The following is a 25,681-nucleotide window of genomic DNA, read 5'->3' as shown; positions in this document are numbered from 1 at the left end:
TGGAAAAAAATATATGTTTGGAACGAATCTTAGGATCATCTGAGAGAAAATTTTCTTTTTAGAAGTTAATATTACCATAGTCACTGAACCATGACAGTAGTACTTATAATAATTAAAAGTCTATTCAATTTCCACGTTCTAAATTCACAAAAGGAAGGAGGAGGAGGAGAGGAAGGGCAAGGAGGAGGGGTAGCAGAAGGGGAGGAGGGTGGGAAGAAGAAAAAGGAGGGGGAGGAGAAGAGAATAAAGGAGGAGGAGAAGGCTGTTTTTCCAGCATACCTTTGTGCTGATTTTGGGCCCCTGCTCACAGAAATAATATTGACCTAGCGCTGAGCCCATCTTGGTGACAGACATCGACATGTAATTATTTTAAAAACCCTGAGGCTCTTGACAGAAAATAAGCTGATGGATGCTTGGGTTGCAACATGCATCAAACAGGGCCAGTGGGTTCAGGTAGTTGGGAGCACCCAGTGTTGCTCAATCCTGGAACTGTTTACTTCAAAGAACAGCATTTAATGTCAGGAGTGATAAGCAATCCACCCCAACCTCTGGGTGAGCTAATCTCTTCCAACATCTCTCTTATCAACCAGGACCTCGGTAACTTGAAGTCTCAATTAACTGTGATGTTTTGAAAGTATTTAGCTTTTTTAATATATAAAAAAGGCAAGAAAATCAAAATTATAGCAGAGATTTATTCATGGAAGGAAAGAAAGGAAGGGGGAAGGAGAGAGGAACTAAAACAGGAACACATCTTGGAATACTTACATTCCTCATAATCTTATTCACCCAGATTTACATGTGTCTGCACGATATTCAGAATGTTGACCCTTAAATAATTGAAGATCATGAAACTTCAAAAATAGCTTATTATTTTCACTCTACTTCACAGTTTTTTAAAGTTTTTTAACAACAAGAGCTAAAAACGAAAATGTTTTTGGTTGCCCCTTGATTAATGAGAATATTCAACTAACCAGGAGTTTCCACTCCCCAAGTGTTCCAGTTCATCAGGGATTTACTCTAACTGGCTTAGCTCATTTCAGGAGATTGAGAGGCTAGCTGTTGGTCTAGCGTCTACACTAGGTTCCCCGGGTACAGCAGACAACAACCTGTTTATTTCCAAGTATCTTCCCACGGACAGTTGGGACTACTGGTATAGGAGGAATCTTTCTAGTGGCTCCGGCAGATGTAGTTTGTGGATGGTTTGATGACATGCTCGACCCAAGCACTTCCGGACACACAGGCGGCAGAGCTGGGAAAGAGCAGACGGGCCTGAGGAAGGAATTAAAATGGTGTGAACCTCATGGTAGTGGGGTGGGGGTCGGGGTGAAGGGGAGACCAGAGGACTGGTAGAGGCTGAAACTTTCTCAAAGCTTAAGAGAAGCTGAATCTGTGTAGGAATTATAGAGTGAGGTAGTAGACACTAAATACACACAAGAGATCCTGGTTTGCCCCTCGGGATGGGGACATGTTTCTTGAAGTTGATCCTCCAATGGTAACTGTATTCCCGATATTGAAGACTGAGGCTAACCAGAGGCAAGTTAGGAATGAAGTGTGGGGTCTAAAGGGAATGCACTTCATTCATGTATCACACGTGCCAAGGAATGTGATATACTGGCCGAGGAGAAAGTGCAAATGGAAGCACTGAGCATGCAGGACCCTGAGACACAGCCGCAAGGGACAACTGCTGAGAGTGTGTCAGCAGGAAGCCCAGCCAGCATGGTCACAGAGGCAGTGTTAGGAGATGTGCCAGGGGCCTGATACTTGGCCCTCAGGGGCCTCTTGGACCTCTTGGCTCTAGCTGCCCAGGAGGCAGTGCTGGCTGGGTGCTGACTCACATTCGGAGGGGCCCTCCATTCTCGTAAGGATCCTAGCTCAATAGAGGATCTGGAGAAAGGACCCAACTCACTTAGACCCCATTATACTCTGAACCTCAGTCTCATGGAGTCTCATGGAGTCATCATGCCTATGGCTTTGAGTGGCTTTGAGTCCCGAAGGAAAGTAAACTAAGGAGAGTCCAAAATATGGTTGAATAGGATGAACAAACTTTTGGCTGGAATACTAGTTATGCAGAGGCATTTGTAATGTCTCATTATTTTGTAACCTCTTCATCTCAATAAAGATCTTTTCAAGTAGATCTATGTAATTACTGGACTATACAAAGTTTTCCTTTTCAAGAAAATCCTACTGTAACAGCATGTTGCACCCCATGAGAAATGGTGGACTGCATATGCAATAGCCAGATAACACCTGGGGTGATATTGCCAAGGAGCATCCACGTGACAGTAAGCTACCTGGCGGAGCAAACAATCAGCCTTAGTTAAAATCTTGGGAAGCGAGAATGGAAAGCATCTCTACCTGTCGCCCAACTAAAGCTCCTCTGGAAAACAGTAATGCAGACAAATTGTCCAGTTTGCCTAAAGAAGTTGAGACACCAGAGTTAACTCTGATGTAGCCGGTGTTCATCCTCCTAGAGCAAGCAGCTGTATTTGTGAAGAGAGAGGACAAAGGAACTTGCTTATAAGAAATACAAATCCTGGACCTGGAAATATTTTTGATGGAAGAAAAGAGGAAATGTGACAACTGCTATAAACTGTATTCTCAGCTAACAATTGCAAAGTACCTGGTATTTCCAAACTGGGAGCTGGTAAGGAAGATCATAATTCTTCAAGCCAAGATTCAAATAAAAGAACAGTCATTCATGACATGGACTATTGGAAATAATCTAGACCAGTGGTACTCAAAGTGTGGCCTCAGACCAGCAGCACCAGCATCCCCCGGGGAGCCTGGTGGACATGCAGAGTCTAGGGCCCCACCACAGACCTGCTGAGTCAGAATCTGAATTTTAATGAGATCCCCAGGTGATTCGTGTGCATGTTAAAGCCGAAGAAGCTCTGACCTAGAGACTGGTCCTACAACTATCGAAGCAAGCATTCCACTTAGAAGGCGTATAAGACATGGGGTGGTTTCACAAAATGGAACTGGTGAGTGAAATAAAACCCTTCCCCGCTAGAAATTGTTTCAGAAGATTCAGCATTGGGGCATCATAACATTAAGAGTGCACGTTCTGGGGTCAAACTGCTTGGTTAGAATCCTAGGTCTACTTCTTAGCAGCCGTGTGACCTTCTGCAAGTCAATCTCTTTATGCTTCTCTTTTCCCATCTGCAGCTGGGATAGCACCAGTTACTATAAAGTTCTCACTGCTTTAAAGTTTTAAGAATTCAGTGATATCAATCTATGTTTCGAATTTAGCTCACCACCTGACACATGTAAAGCTGAATAATTACTATTATCTTTAATATTCTCTCGAGCATACAAATGATCAGTATAGGCTCAGATACACTTCTCCTCTATAGACATAGCATGGTTCTCTCTTCAATTTGGAATACAGAGCATTTTGGATGCCTGCCTTGCCTCCTCTGGCATCTGCAGTTGCATTAGCCCATGGTGGGAATGGGACTAAGGCAATGAGTAATGCAGACCCACCTGCTCCCTGATCTGGAGAACAGGCAAACAACTTCCCCACTTAGTCCAGTTTCTGAAACACACACTCTGTGTCCACCCTATCACCTCTAACTCAAGTATTTCTAATTTCCCCTGAATTGCCTCCAAATATTACAAAGCAAAGTTCTGGACTGCTCAGTCATGTGATTCTGCCAGGAGAAATGCGGCAGTTCAGCCTTTTCATGGTGAAAACAAAGTTCTCTGGTTATTTTCTTGTTATGGAAAATACAAAGTAACATACAGTTGTATGTACATACCCTTTAGCTATAAGTGAATAGATACAGCACACAAAATCCCATCTCAGCGATGCCTCCCACAATGCCACTCCCAATTAAAAAGAGATAAGGAAACAGATAAGAAATTCTAGGGATGAGACAGGAAGGAGAGATAGCAGATGTGCTTGTGGAAGAGAAATGGACACCCAGCCCTTCCTTACCTTCACGGAGCAGGAGCGCCTGCTCCACACTGCTTTTCGGAGCCACCAGATCAAGTGCATTTTTGCCCTGAGCGTTTCTGCACTTCAGGTTAGCCCCATAGTCCATCAGCAGGTGGATGACTTCCACGCTGGACTGCCTCGCGGCGGCATGGAGGGGGGTGTCCAGCCATTGGCCATGGTCAACACTGGCTCCTTAACAAAGCAGATGGCCACAATTCAACAGTAAATGTTAATGTAGAAACACAATGAACCTAAAATATAGTAGCTGTAGATCAAGACATCTTCAATGCCATGACATATTTGACAAATCTTTGAAAATATGTGATGTAAGCCTAGAACCTCAGCAATGCCTATGAAGACTGTTTAAAAATATTTTGATGAGAAAAGTGAATAAAAATATTTCTAGTCATTTTAAATACGTCACTTGCTTTCCCATGTGAACTCTGTGACATACAAAATTAAATATTTGCACTCCTTTTACATAGGGTTATTTTGTTTTTGGGCAAAGGATAAAGCTAAAGTTTATTATTTATATTATTCAGAGCTCACTAAAAAGATTTCTGAACTACTATAGGGAGTAGTAAATGATGGCAGATAAAAAAGACAAAAAAAAAATCTTGGAGATAAAAATTCTTATTTAAAGGTAAGAGCCTTTATGTAATCTCCACCTTTATGTCAGTGGCTAAGTTTGGGGAATCTTTAACCAAATAATAGTTTCAAGACATTTTACTTTTCCCTGGACTCTCAGTTTCTGTATACGCTTTATAGAACTAAAAAAGTACTAAATAACTTAGCAGGATTGATCTAAAGTAGTCTACGGCAAATGTCTGTTGTTTTTACTATCCGGCATCTTCCTGGTAACCACATGTAGAGTTTCCTCTGGGGAACCATCCCCTGTGATTTCCTAGGTCCTGTGTTTCCAGTGAGGCCCAGCAACTGCAGTGTAGACAAATCCAGGCCTAAGCCAATCAGTGCATTGTATTCCCTTGGCCACCATGATTGGTGACTCAAAAAGAGCCAATGAAATACAATTGTTTTTTTCCCCTAGGACTTATGGGAAAGAGACTCTTGCTCTCTCTTGAGACCATACCAGGTAAATGGAGCCAATATCAAAGGAAGCAGAACTGAGAAATACAGACACTCATTTCTCTGGATAAGTTCGGTTTTAAGCATTCAAACATCAAATGCTATTAGAATTTTCTCCAGCCTGACAAGAACTTGATCTTTGAAGCCATGGAAAACCAACAAAATTAACAGGTTCTTCTAATGAAAAGATTTCTGGAGGTTACCTAGTTCTAGAAGTTTCTTCACACAGTCTACACTCTGGTAGGTGCAGGCCACATACAGGGGAGTTCCAAGGTGAGGCACTTCTTGGTCAATGTTAACGTTATTTGCAAGCAGAATCTCCATGCACTCTCTATGACCTGGTGGAACACAAGATAACCTCACTCAAGTAAGGGAAATAGTGACTATTCACAGAATTATAGGACTGCTTATCTGGAATGGGCTTTAGAAGTGACCTAGATTTTTTTTAAGCAGAAAAAAAATTTTTTTTGAAATCTCCAAAATAAAACCATTAAAAAGAGGAATATGCCCATGCTTCCCCCCACTTAAATTCCTCTTTGCAGCCCTTGAGGCACCTTCAACTAAACTAAGGGTTCCAAGGAGCACAGCTGAAATCACTTTCTAGAATGAAGCCACCAGTTTACTAATAGAGGCTACAAGGCCCAGAGGGGTAAATGACTCATCCTATTATTAACCTGAAAAGCCAATGCTCAGATCCCAGCCCCAATCTCTCTCCATTACAAATTTCTCATTCTCTTCTTCACCCAGGCAGGCAAGATTGGGTGTATGGCTGCACCCTGCAGTAAAACTTCCCTATTTGGGTTAACCTGGAAGACACTCATGAGAATTAATAAAAAGCCTGAAGTGTAGAATATATTTAAATGCATTTTCAAATTCAGTGGCTAACAAGAACTATGTGAGCAAGTATTCTCCTTAAAGAGTTTGCCCAATGAATAGACAGACATGATTAATTTGCAGCGTATGAATGATTCATTCAGGAGCAAACACTTCTGAGGTATGGACAGGAGCTTGTAGAGTTTGTTCTCTTTGAAGATTTAAATTTCCTTAAAAAATCTTATCATCACCGATTAACTTAACCAACCTTTTCTTTATAGATGACATATAAGTAAGCCTCATCTAAAACCTGCTTGATTTATCACAAATTCTGAATTAAGTATAAATATGCCTTAAAAGGTACAAGTAAGGATTCTGTGGATTCAAACTATTTGTTCACGTAAGTAAATATTATACCTGGATTATAGCATCAATGTTGCAAAGTATTGACTCAGACTGACCCAGCTTGTTCATAGAGGTTTAAAGCTGTAAGAATCCAGAAATAATATCTAATCAGTACCTAAAACTGCCTGGTAAATACAGGGCATCTAATAAACATTTTTGAATAATTCCTGTCCTTTTTCTTTTTTTTGTAGAAAAAGAAACTGAGCCTAGTTTGAGTTAAATTTAAGTATTCTCAGGAAGTTTTTAAAAAACGAACATATAAAAGTCAAATGATTAGCACTAATATAACAGTATCTAAAATAAAGAATTTGCTATTTATCCTTTCATTCTGTGGACGTTGGTTCCTAACATGCTTTTATGATACAGAAAAAAACATGTAGAGACACGTGAATTCATGTGTTTATGATAAGTAGGTACATATATTTTGTAGGCACATAGATACCAAACACTCCATATATAACCATACGAGTATTGCAGAATTACTTAAGTAATCTAAACCATTCCCAATATTTATCCCTCTTTAAATGTTTCGATGGAAATGAAAATAATAAATTAATTTTTACTTCAAATCAATATTAAAATTTTTAAGAGTTTTATATCTTTTCAAAGTAGACTATTTCCCTACAACTTAAAGGACTTATTTGGAGTTTGGGAAATGACCATCAGTTATTAATCAATAAGTTTTTATTAAATATGTATAAGACATCAAAACCATAGATACATTGAGATTTGGGTCCTTTGTTATCATTTAAAGTAGTCCACTGCAAAAAAAAATTACCAAGTGACATGTTTAATAAGCTGGGGCAAATCTTTCACTATTGCCTTTTGAAATAAACACTTCCATCCCCAATTATACCAGCAAAGATCACTGTTCTACAATGTTCTAACTTGTCCCTTGTATTTCTGATCTCAATATAAGAGAATAACTCCACCACTGGGTAACACAGAAATATTGCTCTTTGGATGTGATCTTTGACAAATGGCCTTGGCCTTTCAATGGCATCTTCTTGTTCATGTCTAGACTATGCATATAGTTTTAAAATTTCCTAAATTTACTCTTTTCCCTCATTTCAAAAGTAACTGAGAACACAGGAGTTTACAGTCAACTTCAAGATTTCCAATGCCATTCTTTTTAAAGTTACAACTTTTTTGCCAATAGCTAATGACCTTGAAGTCATCAGCTTATCTAGAGTGTATTGCTTGTTGTGGACAGTTACATTTAATCTTCCATTAGAGAAACTATCATCCTCGGCTTTCAGACACTTTCATAATTTATTTTATGTTAGTGGTTGATGTTTTATGGGCTTTGGGGGATGAGCTGTTCTTTTCTAGTAAGGACAGAGACATAAGCACAGTACAACTCATGGAAGTCACCCCTGCAGTCTTGACTGCACCAGCTGCCACCAAAACTCCAGCAAAGAGCTTCAAGAAACGCCTGCAAGAGACTGTCCTCATGCAACCGGACATCTGAGATAGAAAGCCATTTCCAGGTTATAAGAAGACTTGTTTTATGCCCCAGTGGTATTTTCTGAAGATTTAGGCAAATTGAAGTTACTGCTGTGAGATTTCTAAGCCACACACAATCTACTGGTGAAGAAGATCTGGGTGATACTTTCATGGTGAACACAATAGCATTGATTCATGCAGATTGGGGTGAGTCCACCAATGTTTTGTATACAGTGTGATGACTCATTTACCTCTCTTCACTGCCTCATGGATGGGTGAAGCCAGGTGTGCCTCGAGCTGGGCCTTGGCTCCAAACTCCAGCAGCACGTTGACACATGCAGCACTGCCGCTGCAGCAAGCATTGAAGAGGGGCGTGGCTCCGTGGACTGTCACTCCATTGACCTAATGATGGGCAGAGAGAGACCCAGAGGATTTGCTATTTCATTATCTTCTCCAAGTGTGTATTCCTATGTATCTGCCTGGAGAAATTTTACATGCTGGTGAATGAGCGAGGGAACTCTACATCATTACAGTATTATGTTTTTTAGGCACCAGTAGCCTATCAACTCTCACCTATAAATAATACCACAAGTGGGACAAAATGGGCCAAAGCTTTTAAAATGTACTTATGGGTATTCCAGAGCTTCTGGGGAGCCTCCTAATCATTGAAGAGTGGTCCTGTATGGTGGTTAAGAACATGGCCTCTGGAATCATTAGCTTGGGTTCAAGTCCCAGCTCTCTCTCTTTTATTTGTTCAGAGATCTTGCTTGAGATACTAACTTTCTGTGCCTTGGTTTCCTTACTTGTAAAATAAGAATCATATAAGAATCTACCTCATGAGGTTATTGGGCAGATTAAATGAGTTACTACATGTTGAATACTTATAACATTGCCTGGTGCCAAGTAAGCATTCAATAAACGTTTGCAATAACAATTATTTCCATTTTCCATTATTATGGAGCTGACTCGCCCTCCCAATCATGAATAAACATGGCGGGAACCAAATGTATTGGAGAAACCAGCTAGTTTAAGGTCCCAAAATCTGTGCTTGCAAAAATCTCAGCAATTCCCCCGTAGTTCTTTCTTTCTTGCTACAAATTTCCTTTCAAGTCTACTATAATCCATACAAATTGCATATGCCAGCAGTGACTCCTAAAGCGATCACAACCAAGCCAAAGGCACAAAGAAAATAGCCATCAACATGGTGTTTCCAACCATTCTCGACGCCTTCTGGGGATGTGGGAGGCATGTGAGCACCAGCACAGCTGGAAGGCATCTTTGAGTATTAGAAATAGCTTGGAAAGAACATCAGGGAACCAGGCATTCTGGTGGGAAGGCTCTGATAGGATTGGAATATAGGACAATGAGGGTTTGATGTCAAACCATTTTTGCCTCAACTAAGGATAGATGATTGTGATAATCAGGAGCCTAAATTTCCTTGTTTCAGAAACAAAAAAGATTTCTCCACAGTGCCAGGATAGCCCCTATTAAATTGGGAAGTTAAAGATGAGATGCTAAGAAGGCAGAGACAGACAAGGACAGGAAAAAAATGTGTGTAAATTTATACACCCTAGGGATTTCTAACTGATTTACATTTTTACTGAAAAATATTTGGTGGAACTGTTTGATTTGTTTTTACTAGGTATCATCCTCATTCTCAGTCCAGGAAGTCTTCTGATTTGATTTCTTATAAGTTTCTCTCTCGGTTCAGGTCAGCAAACATTTATTGAGCACCTATTAGGTGCCAATGTTTTGGAAACAAAGGTGAGTAAGACAATTGCCTCTCCTTGAATAAGTTGAAGTCTATCAGGGAAGGCAAAGACAAAAAGAGATAATTTTGATATAATAATAAATGCTTGAGATCACTATAGGAGCAGGACAAAGGAGACCACAGACTTGAAAAATATTTAGAAAGTAAAATTAGCAGGATGTTGTGATTAGATGGGGAGATGGAAGAAATACGATGGTTCCAGGTTTGGAGCTTAGGAAACCAGGAATATGTTTTCCCTGGTCTCTGAGGCTGGGAATCCAAGAGGAGGAACCGGTCCCAGAGGGAACAACGTGATAAGCACGACATGGATGCATTGAGTTTCAGATATCCATGAGATTGCCAATTTTGAGGAATTTTCTACTGATTGACCGACTTTCTCTTATTCCTTCTCTCACTCTGATTTGAATGTTAAATAATATAATATTTATCGACTGTTCCCTCATAAGATTCTCAAAGACAAGGGACCACGTCTTCCTCTTTTCTTTGTCCCCCACCAAAGCTCCCAGAGTTGTACCAGCACACATTCCTCTCTCACCCGATGCTGTTTGATGTTTCCCACCAACAGTCTGCCTGCGACTCCAGTCATCCAGCTTGAACGGAAATGGTCCTCACCCAACCTGGCCCTCATCATCATATGTGCGTTAACTGAGTGGTCATTTAAAGAAGCACTACCTAATAAAAATACACCACCACTACGGCACCAGGAAAATCACTTTGCCCAAGGACGACTTCTATATTCAGAAATCCAGCTTCCATATAAAATGCAATGAAAATCTTCATTAAGCACTTAAAAACACTGAAGCTCATGAAACAAAGTACGCAAGGACTGAGTTAAAAGACAAAATTAGCAATAAAACAATATCTGGCAACTAAATAAATGTCACTGAGATTTTCAAAAGTTTTAATTTTATAATTCGATTCTGATATCTGTATTATATACAGCACCTCAGTCACTCCTTGAAAAGAGGGCAGAATTTAAAAATAAGATAAAGTTAATTTTGTAGTTTTTTTCAATGTATTGTTTATTAAAAGCTCATTTAGTTTGATAATTTTGCTCAGTAAAAAAGGTTGTTGGTTTAGGGTGTTGAATTAAGAAAGGTTTTTTGCTGTCGTTGTTCCTTTAAAATATGTTCTTTTTAATGTTTTACAATAAATTTTCCAAGATTGGTTTTCAAATTACTTTAGTTCAAGCTGATTTTTTTTAAGTCAGCATCACAATTTTGAAAGATTCCTGTGAATTACCTCATGTGAATGTTCGCACATGGGCAGAGAGGCTGAACAGAGGAGTAAGGGGCAGTGTCTTCCTGACCATTCAGGACTATGAACGTGGTTGGGGCCCAACCTGCGTGCACCCCCAGTGGGTAAGCAGGAAGGTAAGGTCTCTTTAGACGGCAGCAGTTGTACCTGGGCAGATAGACCTTCGGGGGCTGGGGTGGTACTCACGTGGGCGCCATTTTCCAATAAGGCTTTAGCACAGGCCACGTGACCTCCAAGGCACGCTTCGTGGAGAGAAGAGACTCGGTTAATTGTCACGAGGTTCACATTGACACCCTACAATTTGGAGAGAAGTGAGTTAAAGACTGCACTAGCAATAGCAATAAAAGCAACGTTGTTGGACGTATTTCTGAAGTGTTCACAGCCTGTGGGTATCATATCAGCACCATATAGAGAGGAGTAGAGGCCCTGACCAGGGGAGTCTAAGAAGCATTGCAGGGAGCCTCAAATTCATTTATATAACAAAGGCTTAGTCAGCATTCTAGGCCAGGCAATCTGCTAGACCCATCTCTTCAAAGCTTATGAGATGAGTCTCTCTCCTCCAGGAGCCTAATGGGGAGACAGAAATGGCAAAAAAACCAGCAAGAATATTGCTATAATGGAAGCATGTTCAAATTTCAGTTGGGAGCATGGGGTATCCTTCAATCTGGCTTGGGGAATAAGAGAAAACTTTGCAAGTGAGGTCGTATTTAGCTAAGGCTTGAAGCGCAAAACATTTCAAGCTAGGAAGGCAAAGAAAGAATATTCCATCAGGAAGGAACAGCATATGCAAATACGAGAAGCAACCAGGGAGTGTGGCAGGGCCACAGTTGACTAGTTGGGTATTTCTAGATCATAAAGAGCCCACACGTGTTAGAGGCAGAAGAAGAAAGGAGAATTAGGAGATGGGTGGAGATGAAGGGGGACAGGGAGCTGGAGCCAGATTGTGAAAGGCCTTGATTTCCAAACAAGGAAATGTCTTATAGGGAATGAGGCACCTTTCAAGTCTATTAGGCTATGGAAGGTCTGGAGCTAATGTATTAGACATTTTAGGAAAAGCACACTGGTAGCACAGTGGAGGGTTGCTTGGAGAGGTAGAGATGTGAGACTGAAGGAAGGAAGGAGAGCCTGGTCTGAGTCCAGGCCCAGGGTGATATGGGCCTGATATGGGAGTGAACAGGAGTGGGTATGAAGAGTAGGTGATGGAGTCTCAAGAAGTTCAGGAGGTAGAATTGGATTTGGGACAGGAGAATGGCTCCCAGGCTTAAGAGGAGAAAGTAGAGAGTGCTCTTAGGATTCATACGCCATAGTAGCAGCACTGCTGTCTGCCTCACTCCACTGCGTGGAGAGGTCTCTGAAGTACCAGGGTCTGGGGACAGGGGCTTCTCCTGACCCCATCTCCCTACCCAGTCCTAGCACATTCCCCCTCTCCATATTGCTGTGCTCCACCTTCCTTGTCTTGGAGCCATGTGGTAGATGACAGGATCAGCCTAGCTGCTGGCCAACTGACTTCATGCTCTGATTTTAAAAACTTGGCCCTTACCATTTTCTCCCATGGTTACCACTTTCTATCTGTGAAAGAAATTAGGTCCCTGGTTGATCCTTCCTAGCTGAATTCTGCTTTTGATTCTCTACCTCATAAGTGAGCTGCTGAAAGCTTTCAAAACCTAGTGCATGACCTTGGAGCTCAACCTCTAACCCAAGTTCCCACGGTCTCCTGCCAGATCTCGTGGCGCTGGCTGCATCCCTGCTGTGGCCAGCAGCTGGGACTTCCCACTATTGCCTGTCCCTTCAGCTGAGGGCCTCTCAAGGCTTCCTTGGTCCTGTCCATTTTCATGTCCTGAATATCATTATCAATATCATTATCATTATCATATCAATATCATATCATTACTCCAGAGCTGTGCTATATATTTCGAACTGGATATCTAATACAACTAGAAAAGTCTTTTCCTTTCCCTTTTCCCACATAAGATTTTTTTAAGAAAATAAGTAAAATAGGCTAGTCCACAAGGTGGCAGCAACGTGCTAGAAAAAACTTGAATCCGGTGCAAACTCAGAATCCCTGGAACTGTAGAAATGTATTGCTGGACAGGCCTGAAAGACCATCTAGAGTGAATCACCTTCATTGTGCATGAGAAGATGGAGAAGCAGAAAGTTCAAATTATTAATAAGACTTGAGGCTCCCCAGCTGTCGGTGACAGCCAGCATGCTAATCAGGAGCTCCTGATCCTTGGTTTAATGTTTAACTCACAGCACACCACACTATCTTAATGTGAAATAAAGTACACACTGAAGTAGAATAATACATTTTTGGCTAATGTGTAAGGGTAAAGAAGCGGAGGTGCAGTAAGGAAAGGTTGAACTTCTCTATGAAGAATGCTCCTTACACATTTAAGCCCACTATAGAAACTAACATGCTTATGAAGTATAGTTACAAATCAAGTGCCAAACGCAATGTGGTATCTGGCTTGGATCCTGGAAGAGAAAAAGGACACTGGTGGGAAAAGTGGTGTAATCCCAGTGGTCTGTAGTTTAGTTAATGGTATTGTCCCAATGTTAATTTCTTATTTTGGACTCAAGTACCAGGGTTGTGTAAGATGTTAACACTAGGGGAAGTTGGGTGAAGGGTATACAGGAATCCTCTGTATCATCTTTGCAACTCTTCTTTAAAATTCTTCCAAAATAAAAAGCTTATTGAAATTACTAATAAAATCCTTGGGGGGGCTGAGAGGGAGGAGGTGGCTGCAAGACTTTTCACTGTGGACCTTTTTATATCATTTTAATTTTTGAACTATGTGAATATATTACATATTAAAAATAATCAAATCAAATTTAAAGTATTTAAAAATAAATAAGCAAGTGATAAAATCAAGTACAAAGCGTATTTGATCATTACTGGCAGGACTGTTTTCCTTTTGTCTCTTTCTTGAGAAGTAACACAACTCATCAAGGACAAAAAAAGGCACACGCACACACAAAGAGCAGTGTGCCCAGCTGTTTAAAGTTAAAAAGGTAAGGAAGGCAGGTTCAGTGGTACCTAGGATGTGGAAAAAAGATATAATGACTCACTCACCTCCTCTGTACACACGTGGACTCTAAAACAAACAAAGCAAATGGAGCGTGTAAACTTCCATTCATTTCATGAATATTTACTAGGCTGCTATTCATTGTTCAAGGTGCTAGGGATATAGTCATAAATAAAAATAAAGTAGCCTTAATAACTACACCTTTAATAAATCTTCCCAAAACAGTAAGATTTACCCATTTGTCAAGCTATTTTAATGTTTGCTCTTAAAATAGTGTATCATCAGGGTAGCAGCCTCTAAATGGCTCCCAGTGATCCCTGAGTCCTGGTGTTGGCTCACTTATGTAATCCTCTGCCCTTGAGTGTGGGCTGGATTAATTGACTCACATCTAAGCAACACAATGTGGCAGAAGTGATGGGATGTCACTTTGGAGATTAGGTAAGACTTCCTTCTTAGGCACTCTCTTGTGCTCTCTCTGGGGAAGCCAGCTGCCATCTCATGGCGCAGCTCTATGGAGAGGCCCACGTGGCAAGGAATTGAAGCTTGCCAACGACCACATGAGCGAGGTTGGAAGCAGATCCTCCCCCAGTCGAGCTATGAAATGACTGCAGCCCTGGCTGATACTTTGCATCCTGCAAGAGACTCTGAGCCAGAACCACCCACCTAAGTTGCTCCTTGGCCCACAGAAGCCATGAGAATCTAAGTATTTGCTGTTTTCAGCCACTATGTTTTGAGGTAATTTGTTACAGAGCAATAGCTGACTGATGTAACTTCAGGGCTGCCCTCACTAAGGCACACTGGGAGAGTATAAGGTGAGCTAGTGCAACATAAATTTGAGGGTACTCCCCATCAGCCTCACAGGGAAACTTTCTATGAAGCAAAGGAAGATCCAGAAGGGGAAAGATAGAACTGGACAGAAAATGAGCCAGCTCCCCAAGAAAGGAGAGGCAGGAGCCACACAAATGGTGAGCTGTGAGAAGATACATACACCTAGAATGGCCGTGCTGAGACCCAGTTGGGGCAAGCAAGACCTCTGCTGCAGTCAAAGCTAATCAAGAGTGCTGCTTGATTATGGCACAAGCACAAAGGATCAAGTCTTCAGTTTACTTACTTGTGCAATTAAAGTTTTAAGGGCCAGTAAGCGCCCCTGTGCCGCGGCTTCGTGAAGTGGGGATCGATCGGCCCAGCAATCTGAAACACAAATCAAGCTCAAAGTCAAGGTCTGGAGTTTTCTTCCTCCAGCTTGTTCGTGTGCCCACCTACTGTGAGAGGAGGTTTGGGGGAAGAGGAGAGAGTCTTACACCATGCATCAGGCTCTCTCATCAGCCACTTTCAGGGTGACAAGCCACGGAGTGTGCAGTCCATTAGTTTGGTGGTGTGTGTGGAGGGGGAAGAACAGACCATCTCTCAGGTGTTTCAGGGGAAGTTTTAACAAGAAATAGATTTACTTCAAATAAATATTGCCCAGTGTTGAATCCGATAACTCTAACTAAGGCAAAATGAAGGGCAAAGCCAGTCAGTGAGCTTCCCCGTTCTCATCATACCCCTGCCTCTCATGCTCACGCCTACCTTAAAGACTCACATCCTATACCCCAAGAAGGAGACTCTAAGGGATCAGGGAAAATGGTTTTGCTCTAAATTCCCTAGGTAATTGTCTCTATTTCATTTTGGTAATGAAGCCTATCTATTATCATAATGCAGAATGTCATTTTTCAGATGACATAATCCTCCAAAAGTTTTTTTGTTGGCGGTTGAGCGTGATGGCTAAGTATGGGGCCAGTGGAGCCACACTGCCTGGGTCCTAGTCCCACCTCAACCATTTTCTCTGCCAATATAGATAAGTTACTAAAATTATTCGAACCTCAATTTCGTGATCTGTGAAATAGAAGTATAGCAATCTAGTATTTAGCAAGTGCTTTGGTCTCTAAGTAGGCCAATAAAATACATCCACGATATTAGGTGCTCAAGACAATTTATGACTAATAAGTACACATGGTAGGGCAGTGCTCTAAGGAACAGCCACAGAACTGCTTTACAAACCTATTTTTCTTATAATTGCTTATCAGCAAACCAGCTTAAATGGGCATTTGAGAAGTAACCCTCTATTAAACATGCCAAAGGGCAATCATTTGTTTTGAAGACAACCCACTCTGGTTTGCAAAATTTGGGCATTCTTCAAATTACAACTGTGCTCTTTGTACACTGAATAGCTTGTAATACAATTTGGATTTAACACAAAGGGCTCATCTTATCAACATTTTCTAGGTGATCCTGTTGGTATTAAGAATCCGGGTTTTCCCATACCTGCAACCTTGGCAAAAACAATCCCACCAAAGATGGAATTATGTAAATTTGAAATAGCTCAAGGCCTCAAGGAGAGTGTAAACTTTTTCGATGGATGAGAACCAGGGCTATAAACACTTCCATAAGCCCTCTTCTTGTATTGAAACAATTTTTATCTTTTCTAACTCTTTGGGTTATGAAAAGGGAGAAAGCTCGAATGAATTCTACAGGGTGGGATTGAAATTGGAGAAATTGGTACGAAAATGTGATTTTCAATATGTGTGTGTATATAGAAAGATAGAAATATACAGAAATATCTAAGGGCTGAAGGTGGGATCTGGCGATCCATCTGGTGAGATCTATATCTATATAATATTAGCACTGTGTACTGAGTAAATCTAAACCAGGGCTCCTTGGAGAAATGGCTGGTTCCAGGGCTGGGCCAGGAAAAATATAAGATGGATTTCAAACACCTTGCAGAAAGTAAGGAAGAGCTCAATGAATGATGGGAAATGTCAAAAAGACACGAAGCTGGCTTGAAAGGGATTCCACTGGGCAATACGGAACAATCTGTACATCAAAATAAATAATGATAGTAAGAAATTATACCCTATCAAATAAAATAGGAATCTATAAGTCCTCATTGATACAAATAAATACATAAATAGGGAGATGAGAAAGCTCTTCCTCATAGTAGAACACCAACTTAGAAATGTAGAAGAAATAATAGAATCTGCCTCAAATTATCTCCTCACAAAATAATTACTAGTTATAAAGGAAACAGGGGTAATTTTACAGTGCAACAAAATTGTAGACATCGCCTCACCCAGAGAATCAAAGTTAACATCAGAAGTGGTGGAACAAATTGGCACAGTGTGCCATTGGATGGAACGTGATGAGTGACATCATGTACTACCAGAGGGAACGCAATGAAAAGAACACATCATTGCTTCTGTGATATTCCTGCTCAAGATGCATAACCCGAATCTAATCATGAGGACACTGCGAACCAACTCAAACTGAGGGACATTCTCCAGAATAATTGGCCTTTAACCAGTTCAAGAAGGGACTGAGGAACTGTTCCAGATTGAAGGAGGCTGACGAGAGACAACATCTAAAGACAATGTGTGCGCCTGGATTAGGTCCTTTTGCTTTCAAGGGCATTATTAGGACAGGTGGGTAAACACGAGTGGGGTCTCTGGGCGAAGAGAAGTGGGAATTCTTTGTTCCACTCTTGTAACTTGTCTATCATTTTGAAATTAGTTTCAAAATAAAAAGTATATATATATATATATATATATATGTACATATATATGTATATATATAAAATCACTGGTGATTCCATTCTCCTGATATGAATGTGTAATTCTTTTATAAGAAAAAGAGATAAAAATTTTAAAATGAAAATATATTGCATTTGTACCTCCACTTGTTCCTGAGTCAGTTAAAAGTTGATGAGTGGAGTATTTTTAAATCTCTTTGGACATTTATAATTTGCATAAACTGGGAATATAACGTATGCATATAATCCTCAATTAGTCAGCCTTGGTTTTCTTCTAATACATCTCCATCTCATTCAATATGAAGCGTGCGTCAGATATGTTGCCCTCTTGCCTAATTGGTCTTTGAAATGGTCGCAGGCACCGGGGTTGTGAGGACGGTCTTCATCCATGGGTGGCAACTCAGCATCCTCACCAATGTAAGAAGCAAACCCACAGCCATGGCTTTGTTATTCTTTTGTTCTAATAATAGCCAGTCAACCTGAGCCACCTAAAGGTACTATAAGTATTCGATTCAAAAATAAAAACAAGATTTATGTGGCAACTTGCTATTATTAACTTAGAATATCAACGTGAAATGGCTTTATTGTTTCTAAAACTTGCCTCCAAGTGGGCTGTGGTGTCCCCTTTCCTTCTGGGAAGCAGCAACCTTAACCACATCTTCATCCTATTTCTACTAACATTCTGTTACTCGCCAGTCCCATAAGACCCACTCCATGCACACAACTTGGATAGATCTCACAAACCTAATGTTGAGTGAAGGAAGCCAGACACAAAAGAGCATGTGCTGTGTGATTCCTTTCTACAAAATTCAAAAGGGGGTCAGACTCACCTTGGGTGTTAAGAATCAAAAGGACCCCAAGGAGGGGCGAGGGCTGCCTGGAAGAGGGCATGGTGGGGGCCATGCTGATAATATGCATTTTCTTGCTCTTGGGAGCTAGTACCTGATTGTGTTTACTTTGTGAAAATTCATCCAGCTGTTCGCTTAGGATTTGTGCACTTGTCTGTATTTACATTGTATTTCAATAAAGAGATTTTAAAACAACCGGTCTACTGGTCAGTCCACTGTAAAACTGTAATCTCCGCTCCTCTGCCCACTCCCAGGGCAGGGTATGGCCCTCTGTGCCATCCCAAGCAGCTGAAGATGGAGGAGTGGCATGTTCTCACACGTCTCCACCTCCTTCTTCTAGGTGCCAGCTCCTCTGGTGCCTTAGGGGTGGGGAGAAGCAAGAGGGACAGGGAAGATGTTTCCCCAGTTAACTGGAAGAAGAGGCCAGTCCTGTTTGCTTGGCCTCAACTGCAGGTCTCACTCCTGGTCTGCGGGCTTATCCTTCGCACCAGGGCTCACTCCCAGGCCCCTTTCCTATGCATTGGCATTTGACCACCTCTCCTAGTGGCCCCCATCAATGCAGCACCTTCTGATGCCCCCAACTCCCACCCTGTGCTTCTGAGGTCGCGGTAAGCCTGTACGGCCATCTTCTACTCCACCAAGAAAGAGGGAATGATGAGCTGTCCTGGGCTTCTCTCTCAACACGCCACTGCTTTCCAATTCTCTCTTCACCTATTTGAATAGCACAGGGGGCAGTTCAGTAAGCTGTCTGCCTAAGCAGACTTCCAACTTGAGAGTGAAATACCAGGCTCCCCTCATTTCAGGCACCCCTTATCTGAACTTGTATTTCTCCTGGAGCCCCCATCCCTTGGCTTTCAAGAGAGGAGGGAAGGGAAGAGCCTTGCTTCATGAACCGGAACACCCCAAATGCCTGACACTCCTTTGCCGCACATGAAGAGACCTCACTTCTAGTAAGTGGCAGAAATAGTACTGAAATCCAAAGTTTTGTGATTTCAGAACACACTCTGCTCTGGTTTTAAGAACTATCGGTTTTTAAATTCTACCTATCCTCCTGGTAGATTTTGTCTGGGATGTTTTGCTATATCCACCTTATCTCTATAAATAATGTGAAATAAATCAATTGTATCACCTTCAATGTAGAAATCATTTTTGTTTCCCAACTGGAAACAAAATCACTCTCCAGGAAGTCACCTTTCCAGTCACATTGTTTTCCAGCACTTGCTTCAAAGGACCTTGAAGAGTTTTCACACGAAACCCTTTTCCAGAAACTCTGCCACAGTTTCCGGCCCTCCTCTGCCACAGGCCCTCCTGTTTTTCTGTTCTTAATTCCCAACGCACAGTCTCTCACTCTTATCATTCTTGTTTTGCAAATTAAAGCTAATTGTGAGAAATTAAGGATAAAAGTTATTTGGCAGCTAGGGAGTTTTTCCATTCCTTTTGGGAAATATGCAACTAAGCTCTCCAAATAAATGAATGCTTAAGTAGGAATCAATCACGCTCTTCTAAGGCAGTCTATTTTTAGCTATTTGGCAGACTGCCTGTGTCACAGGGCTGCAAAGCACACTAGGAAGATAGTTTACCCTACAAATATGTTTACTCGTTCCTGATGAGGTGTATGGAAAATGTTCAAGCACTTTTTCATTCCTCCCTCTGACTTTTTCTCAGAATGTGATTTATATCTCTAGTTCTCAGACCCTCTGAATAACAATTTTATGACAAGTTCTAAAACCATACATTTCAATAACAAAATCGATTCAGATGGAATATAGTTGAGTTTCAAGTATTCAAGATAAAAATCAGTTATTATTTTTAAATTCTTTTTTGCAATTTTTACTCTTCTTAATTCCAACAAGTACTTGAGCTTACTGGCTTATTTTTAATTTTAAAAAATCACCTAGCTGGTTATAATCTCTAGTGCACAGGGAACAATCTTTATTCTCTTTATTAAGTTCCAAAATCATATGAAGCAATATCTTCTCCTGTAGCATTTATCAAAGAAAAAGAAAATTCAAAAGGAATTTCAATTTTGAACCAAAATATAGGCAAGAGCCCCGCAGAATTAGTGATATTTTAAGTATAACAAAGGTAATTGGAGAAAACCATATTATAATAAATTTCTTGAGATATCTAAAATATTATAATAAAAGTGAGTTAAAATGCATAATCTCTAGAACACTCAGTTCTGGTCAGGAGATGAAACACAGTCAATAAGCACCTTTTTGTAGTGTGTTGGAAAGAAGCTTCCTTTGAACCCATCAGGAGCAGGAGAGCTGAGCTAAAGGTGACAGGTGGGGTGGCAGAGCCCCTGTTGAGGACTGCTTGTCCCAACTTGGGCAAGCCAGCAGGCACCTTTGATGTGTAACCACTCAGAAGGAGTTGGGCCAAGGCTTAAGGAGACAATCAGCAAAACTGAACAAGAGAAGGCTAGGTAGAGGATTGGGCAAGAATGGAAGAAAAGGCAGGAAAATCCTGTCGGAATGGGAAGGATAGGAAAAAGGAGTCAGGATGATGAGGCAGGCAGAGGCGTGGCCATCAAATCAAGGTCAGTCCTTTGAATTGAGAACAAAGACAACTGATTTTGAGTGTAACACTTAGAATAGAATTAATCTTTTAGGCTTAGCATAAAATAGCTTTTTTTTTTTTTTAAAAAAAAAGGGTACAATAGTTCCACAATCTCTTACCCGCAATTGTAAAATATCCCGAATTCTGAAAACCCAGTTTTTTCCCAAGTTTGATGCAAACTCCTTTGGCAGCAAAACATGATCAGGACTCAGGTTAAGCAATTTATTATTTTTATTTGTATTTTTCACTTAGTGTGAATATTTATATGTTCACTATAGAAATATCAAAATGTTTGACTATGGGAGGCAGCTCCTGGCCCTGCTGGAATACTGTGTGATATATAAATACACACTGTATAATCTTTATAGTATCCCCAAAACTCCTGAATCCTGAAACATGCCTGGCCCAAGGGTTGTGAATAATAGGTTATCAACCTGTATCTGCACTTTATTTTTATCAAGTTTGATGACCAAGTCACTCTACTAAATATAGCTTCAGTTCTGGCCAAATTAGCAAACGTTGAAAAATCATACACAAGTCTCTCGGGAGAAAGATAGTGCCTGCAGAAATATCTATGGGCTGAAGGTGGGATCCAGTGAGCCATCTGGTGCTCTAGATGGAATGCCAAGGGCCAGTGACAATGTGTCAAACTTAAAAAAGTATATATATTATTGACATATTACACAAAGAAGCCTGAAAAATCAAAACAAATAACAGCCAACCATAGTTGAACTCAATTCTGATGAGTTAGCTACAAATGTAACAGTGTAAACCACAAAGACATATTGAATGATATATTCCAGAATGTGAAATTCCAGAATAAAAAGTAATTTTCCAAAAGATTTTATGGCCAAAAAAATGATATTTAATGAGGGATATGATGTTAGGTGTAGCTTCCAAAAGAAAGAGTGCCAGGACCTGTGACAGGCTAAACTCTGCCCTGGCTGAGTTTTTTACTGCCCTCCCCTTGTTTTTGACAGCGCCGGTGATAGCTTACAGGAACATAATATGCCATTGGAATCAAGAAATTTAACCTTGGGCTGAGACTTTTCTAAGTCAATTAGCTAACTTACTGATTAAATGTCACATATTTTCCCAACAAACATTTGTCTGACCCATGAGCAGCAACGGTAATTTCTGGTTTGAGTTGAACACTTGCACAAAATTTTATTCTTGATTTCTAATACATCTAGCTTTAAGTATATAGTGTCCGCCTGCTAACAGTGTCAAAAGAAAAAATGCTGTTAGAATCATGTAAAAACCACTGTTTCTGGCATGTTACTGCCTATATTATTATAGAAAGCCTTACCAAATCTGGATATACTCTCTATTACATATATGTGTGGGTGTGTATATGTATATATGCATATTATATATATGTATGGGTGGGTATACCTATACACACACACCCATCTACCCACACATATACATATATAGGAAGGAAATTAAACTGAGAAATCAACTTGCACTATTCTGCCCCCTGCCTCTTGTTGATAACCGAAAAATACATTTTTGACTTTATAACACCATGCTACTTGCAAATTAAATAAATACTATCCTAGGAGCTTGAACAAGCAAAGATATTTGGGCTAAAGAATGAATGAGTTCTATTTAAGAGACTTGTATTATGGCTCCAGATTTAAATTCGAACCATGCTAACATGGGTCTTGACTATTATAAAAACTTTGTATGAGTGTACTTCATTAAGGACCACGAATACAGAAATAATGCACATGAGCAACAGGGGAAAACATTTTTAACACGCTCTTGCCAATACTGACTTAGTTGAACTTTACCTAACTTAAACCATGAGGATGATGTGTCTATGAGAACATCAAAACTGTGTTACTGAAACTTTTGGAAAGCCCCTGCCCAGATTTACAAATTAAATTAGAAAATAGCTTTTCGGATCACGCTTAACTTGGAATGAAAGAAAAACATATTTTTTTAACCACTCTAAGCAACATACCTCCCTGAAATGTGTGACAAATGTAATCCCCAAAAGAAATCTCTTTCCAGAATCCGGGCTGTCTGACACTTTGTGAAACTTCAAGATTCTTCTCATTTTCCCCAGTTAATTGAAGCATTCTGATGCTTCGTCTTTGGAGGTCTTACTCCTTTGGATAAGACTGCTGTTACCTAGTGTCTTCAAAGTTGTGCAGTATTTTGGAATCACATAGCATAAGTCTATTTTGAAAGAGAATCCTGGATGCAAATTGAAATGGATACTAGATAAAGAATGATGTAATCCTGGAACCCCTACGAACACTAAAAATACACAGGGAAATTCTGAACTCTGTTTATGAATAAATACTCCTCTATCAAGTGACAATCCCAGTAGCTTCAAGGATATCTGGTTCACTTACTTTTGTAGCATCTCACTACAATTCAGGTGAATCATTTCTTGAAAGAAATGGAGACTAAATTCTACAAAGCATGAGCCTTTAAAATGTTTTACCCAAATGTTGGCATTTCATATTATAATAACCTTTGTTTGCAGTGCTTTGCATGGTGCCGAGTATAAACGGGTTTAGTGAAGGGTTTTTCCTGACAGTGACTAGTGGCCAATTTGAATTGCAAATGACAGCACAAAAATATATATAGCATGCCACATTTGCTGGTTTAAATCAAATTTATTGGTCTTTCTATTTCCTGAGGAAACAATCTTGTTAGAAGGCATTGTTAAAGTCTGATTAAAAATATTAAAGAAAATAATCCTATACAAGTAATTCTTTTGCTTAGTAGAAATGAGGTTTCTCAACATACTCTCAGAAAGCCACTACTCTATTTACTTCTTAAATAATAAATGCTAATAGAACTATTAACTTGCAAAAAATAAAGCTGAAAATCCTTCACAAATTGGTGCAGTCAACACCATTTGCTACTTTAAATACTTTTTTAAAACTACCCACTCAAAGCCAAAGTATAAAGAAAATCTGCCTTCTAGAAACATTACTCATGAATTATCTAGGAGGTTTTTTTTTTAAAGTATTGGGAACAAATTCATGTATTTTTACCTGAAACTCCACCATAGATCTCTTCTGCTATCCTAGCCGCTTCTTTTCTATTTCCTTTGACGATATAGAAATGGGTTAGGAGAGCCAAAAAAACTTTAATTAAAAGCTTGAAGAAAAAAAAAGTAGCAAACATTGTAATAAAAATGTTTTTAAAGCCATAGAAAACAGGACCGTCTTCCATTTTGGCTTACACTCTGTATAGGTTCTTGGGACTGCAAAATTTCACTGAGTTATAATTGGTATCATATGACATCTATTTTAAACCTTCTAGCCCTCGGTGCTCCTGTTACGGAGAACTCAGTTTGTAGACTTGAAGCTGTGATTTGGCGACTGCATGTGCTGACATTCATGGCAATGTTAAATAAACTAAAGAAACTTGCTTCTAGCCAGAAACACCCGATAGTTCTAAACCTACATTCCTCAATGCTATTTAACAAACAGGACTCATATCCAAACCTTTTTTATTCCTAAATCCCAATTTTTGGTACGTTATGTTGGAAGGCAGGATGGGAAAGATAAACTTCTCAGATCCCATGGGGACAAAGCAAGTTGTTTGAAGTGCAAATACAACCTATGCTCTTGGTGCGAAGTTCTAGCTCCTGGAACATTTCATTTTCTCTTCATTCTGAGGTTTATGGGAGATAAAGCCCATGTCTGGGATATGACCAGTTAAAAAAGACCATTTACTTACTCTAAGACAGTATTTAATTAATAAAAGGTCCATCTTGGATGTCTATCCAGGTGGAAGTATCATACTGGAAGCATTAGACCACTTGCTGTAATAGTTTCACCCGTGACAAGGTCCCCTCATAAAGCTCCTGATCATTCACTTCCCATTTCAAGTGTCAGTAAAGGTGGTGCCTCTTTCCGGAAAATGTGGGCTATCCCTGATCATGGAAAAGTTATAACGAAATGGATGAAGAAAATGCCCTAGGTTCTGGGTGAAGTGTCCAAAAATTCTACAAATTAATACCTTCGCTCATTGGAAAATATTCACCCTAACTGTTCAATATACATGAGCTGGCCAATATAAGTGAAATTGATTTATTTTAAATTTTCTTCACCTAGGAAAATTAGGTGAGGAAAATCTAGATCTCCTCTTTCATTCTTGGCTGTTAGATTTCCTAAATTTCTATAACCAAGCCAAAATAAAATTATAAGAACAGACTAAATAAATCTTATTGATTTTTTTTGTTTGTGTGAGGAAGACCAGCCCTGAGCTAACATCCGATGCCAAGCCTCCTCTTTTTTTTTTTCCTGAGGAAGACTGGCCCTGGGCTAACATCCGTGCCCATCTTCCTCTACTTTATATGGGACACTGCCACAGCATGGCTTAACAAGCAGTGAGTCGGTGCGCACCTGGGATCCAAACCCGTGCACCTCGGGCCACTGCAGCGGAGCACACACACTTAACCACTTGCACCACTGGGCCCGCCCCTAAATAAATCTTTTTTTTTTTTTTGTAGGGAAGATCAGCCCCGAGCTGACATCTGCCAACCCTCCTCTTTTTGCCGAGGAAGATTGGCCCTGGGCTAACATCTGTGCCCATCTTCCTCCACTTTATATGGGACACCGCCACAGCATGGCCTGACAAGCGCGTCGGTGCACGCCTGGGATCCGAACCTGGGCCGCCAGCAGCAGAGCGCGCGCACTTAACCGCTACGCCACGGGGCCGGCCCCTAAATAAATCTTATTCAACAAACACTTCATGCAAACGTATGGGAGCTTCTCCCAGCACCCAGGCAAATTAGAATGACTACCTATATAAGAACTGTTTCCTTGTACTCTGTTAAAAGGCTGATGCATAAGAATATACAGTGCATCATTTCAGTGGATCATAGCACCATAAAGATCTTGTGTTGTCTCCACTCTCAAGAACAGATATTAACATACAGGATTTACTTTACCAAGCTCAGATTACTTGGTCGAGTGCCAATGTACAAAAATA

At 40.3% G+C, this 25,681-nt stretch overlaps 1 protein-coding gene across 3 annotated transcripts; it reads right to left on the bottom strand.

Annotated features, from left to right (window-relative positions):
• Nucleotides 1–1,144: 1,144 nt before the first annotated feature.
• ASB11 (ankyrin repeat and SOCS box containing 11) lies at nt 1,145–23,914 on the bottom strand. 3 transcript variants are annotated; one of them, XM_087427264.1, is made up of 7 exons: nt 23,734–23,914; nt 14,849–14,932; nt 10,902–10,957; nt 7,939–8,089; nt 5,227–5,361; nt 3,938–4,129; nt 1,145–1,269 (listed from the first exon to the last, which is right to left on the bottom strand). In XM_087427264.1, the coding sequence occupies exons 1-7, from the start codon at nt 23,912–23,914 to the stop codon at nt 1,145–1,147; spliced, it is 924 nt and encodes a 307-aa protein (XP_087283390.1). The 3 variants fall into 3 exon arrangements, with proteins under 3 accessions (XP_087283390.1, XP_004435198.1, XP_004435200.1); XM_004435141.3 differs by having other exon boundaries at nt 10,902–11,009; nt 14,853–14,932; XM_004435143.3 differs by lacking the exon at nt 23,734–23,914 and adding an exon at nt 22,686–22,803 and having other exon boundaries at nt 10,902–11,009; nt 14,853–14,932.
• Between the last annotated feature and the right edge of the window lie 1,767 nt (nt 23,915–25,681).

This window comes from Ceratotherium simum, chromosome X (genome assembly GCF_057802395.1).
Source record: "Ceratotherium simum simum isolate JZ-2026a chromosome X, ASM5780239v1, whole genome shotgun sequence".
Classification (NCBI taxonomy): Eukaryota; Metazoa; Chordata; class Mammalia; order Perissodactyla; family Rhinocerotidae; genus Ceratotherium; species Ceratotherium simum.
This window is presented reverse-complemented; position numbering and strand designations above follow the sequence as displayed.

Coding starts and splice junctions, on each gene's coding strand:
- ASB11 (XM_004435141.3), bottom strand. CDS start 23,914: ATGGAAGACGGTCCTGTTTTCTATGGCTTTAAAAACATTTTTATTACA. Junction 14,933..23,733: donor GATCTATGGTGGAGTTTCAG/GTAAAAATACAT, acceptor TTTGTGTTTCAG/ATTGCTGGGCCGATCGATCC. Junction 11,010..14,852: donor TTAAAACTTTAATTGCACAA/GTAAGTAAACTG, acceptor TCCAAATTGTAG/GGTGTCAATGTGAACCTCGT.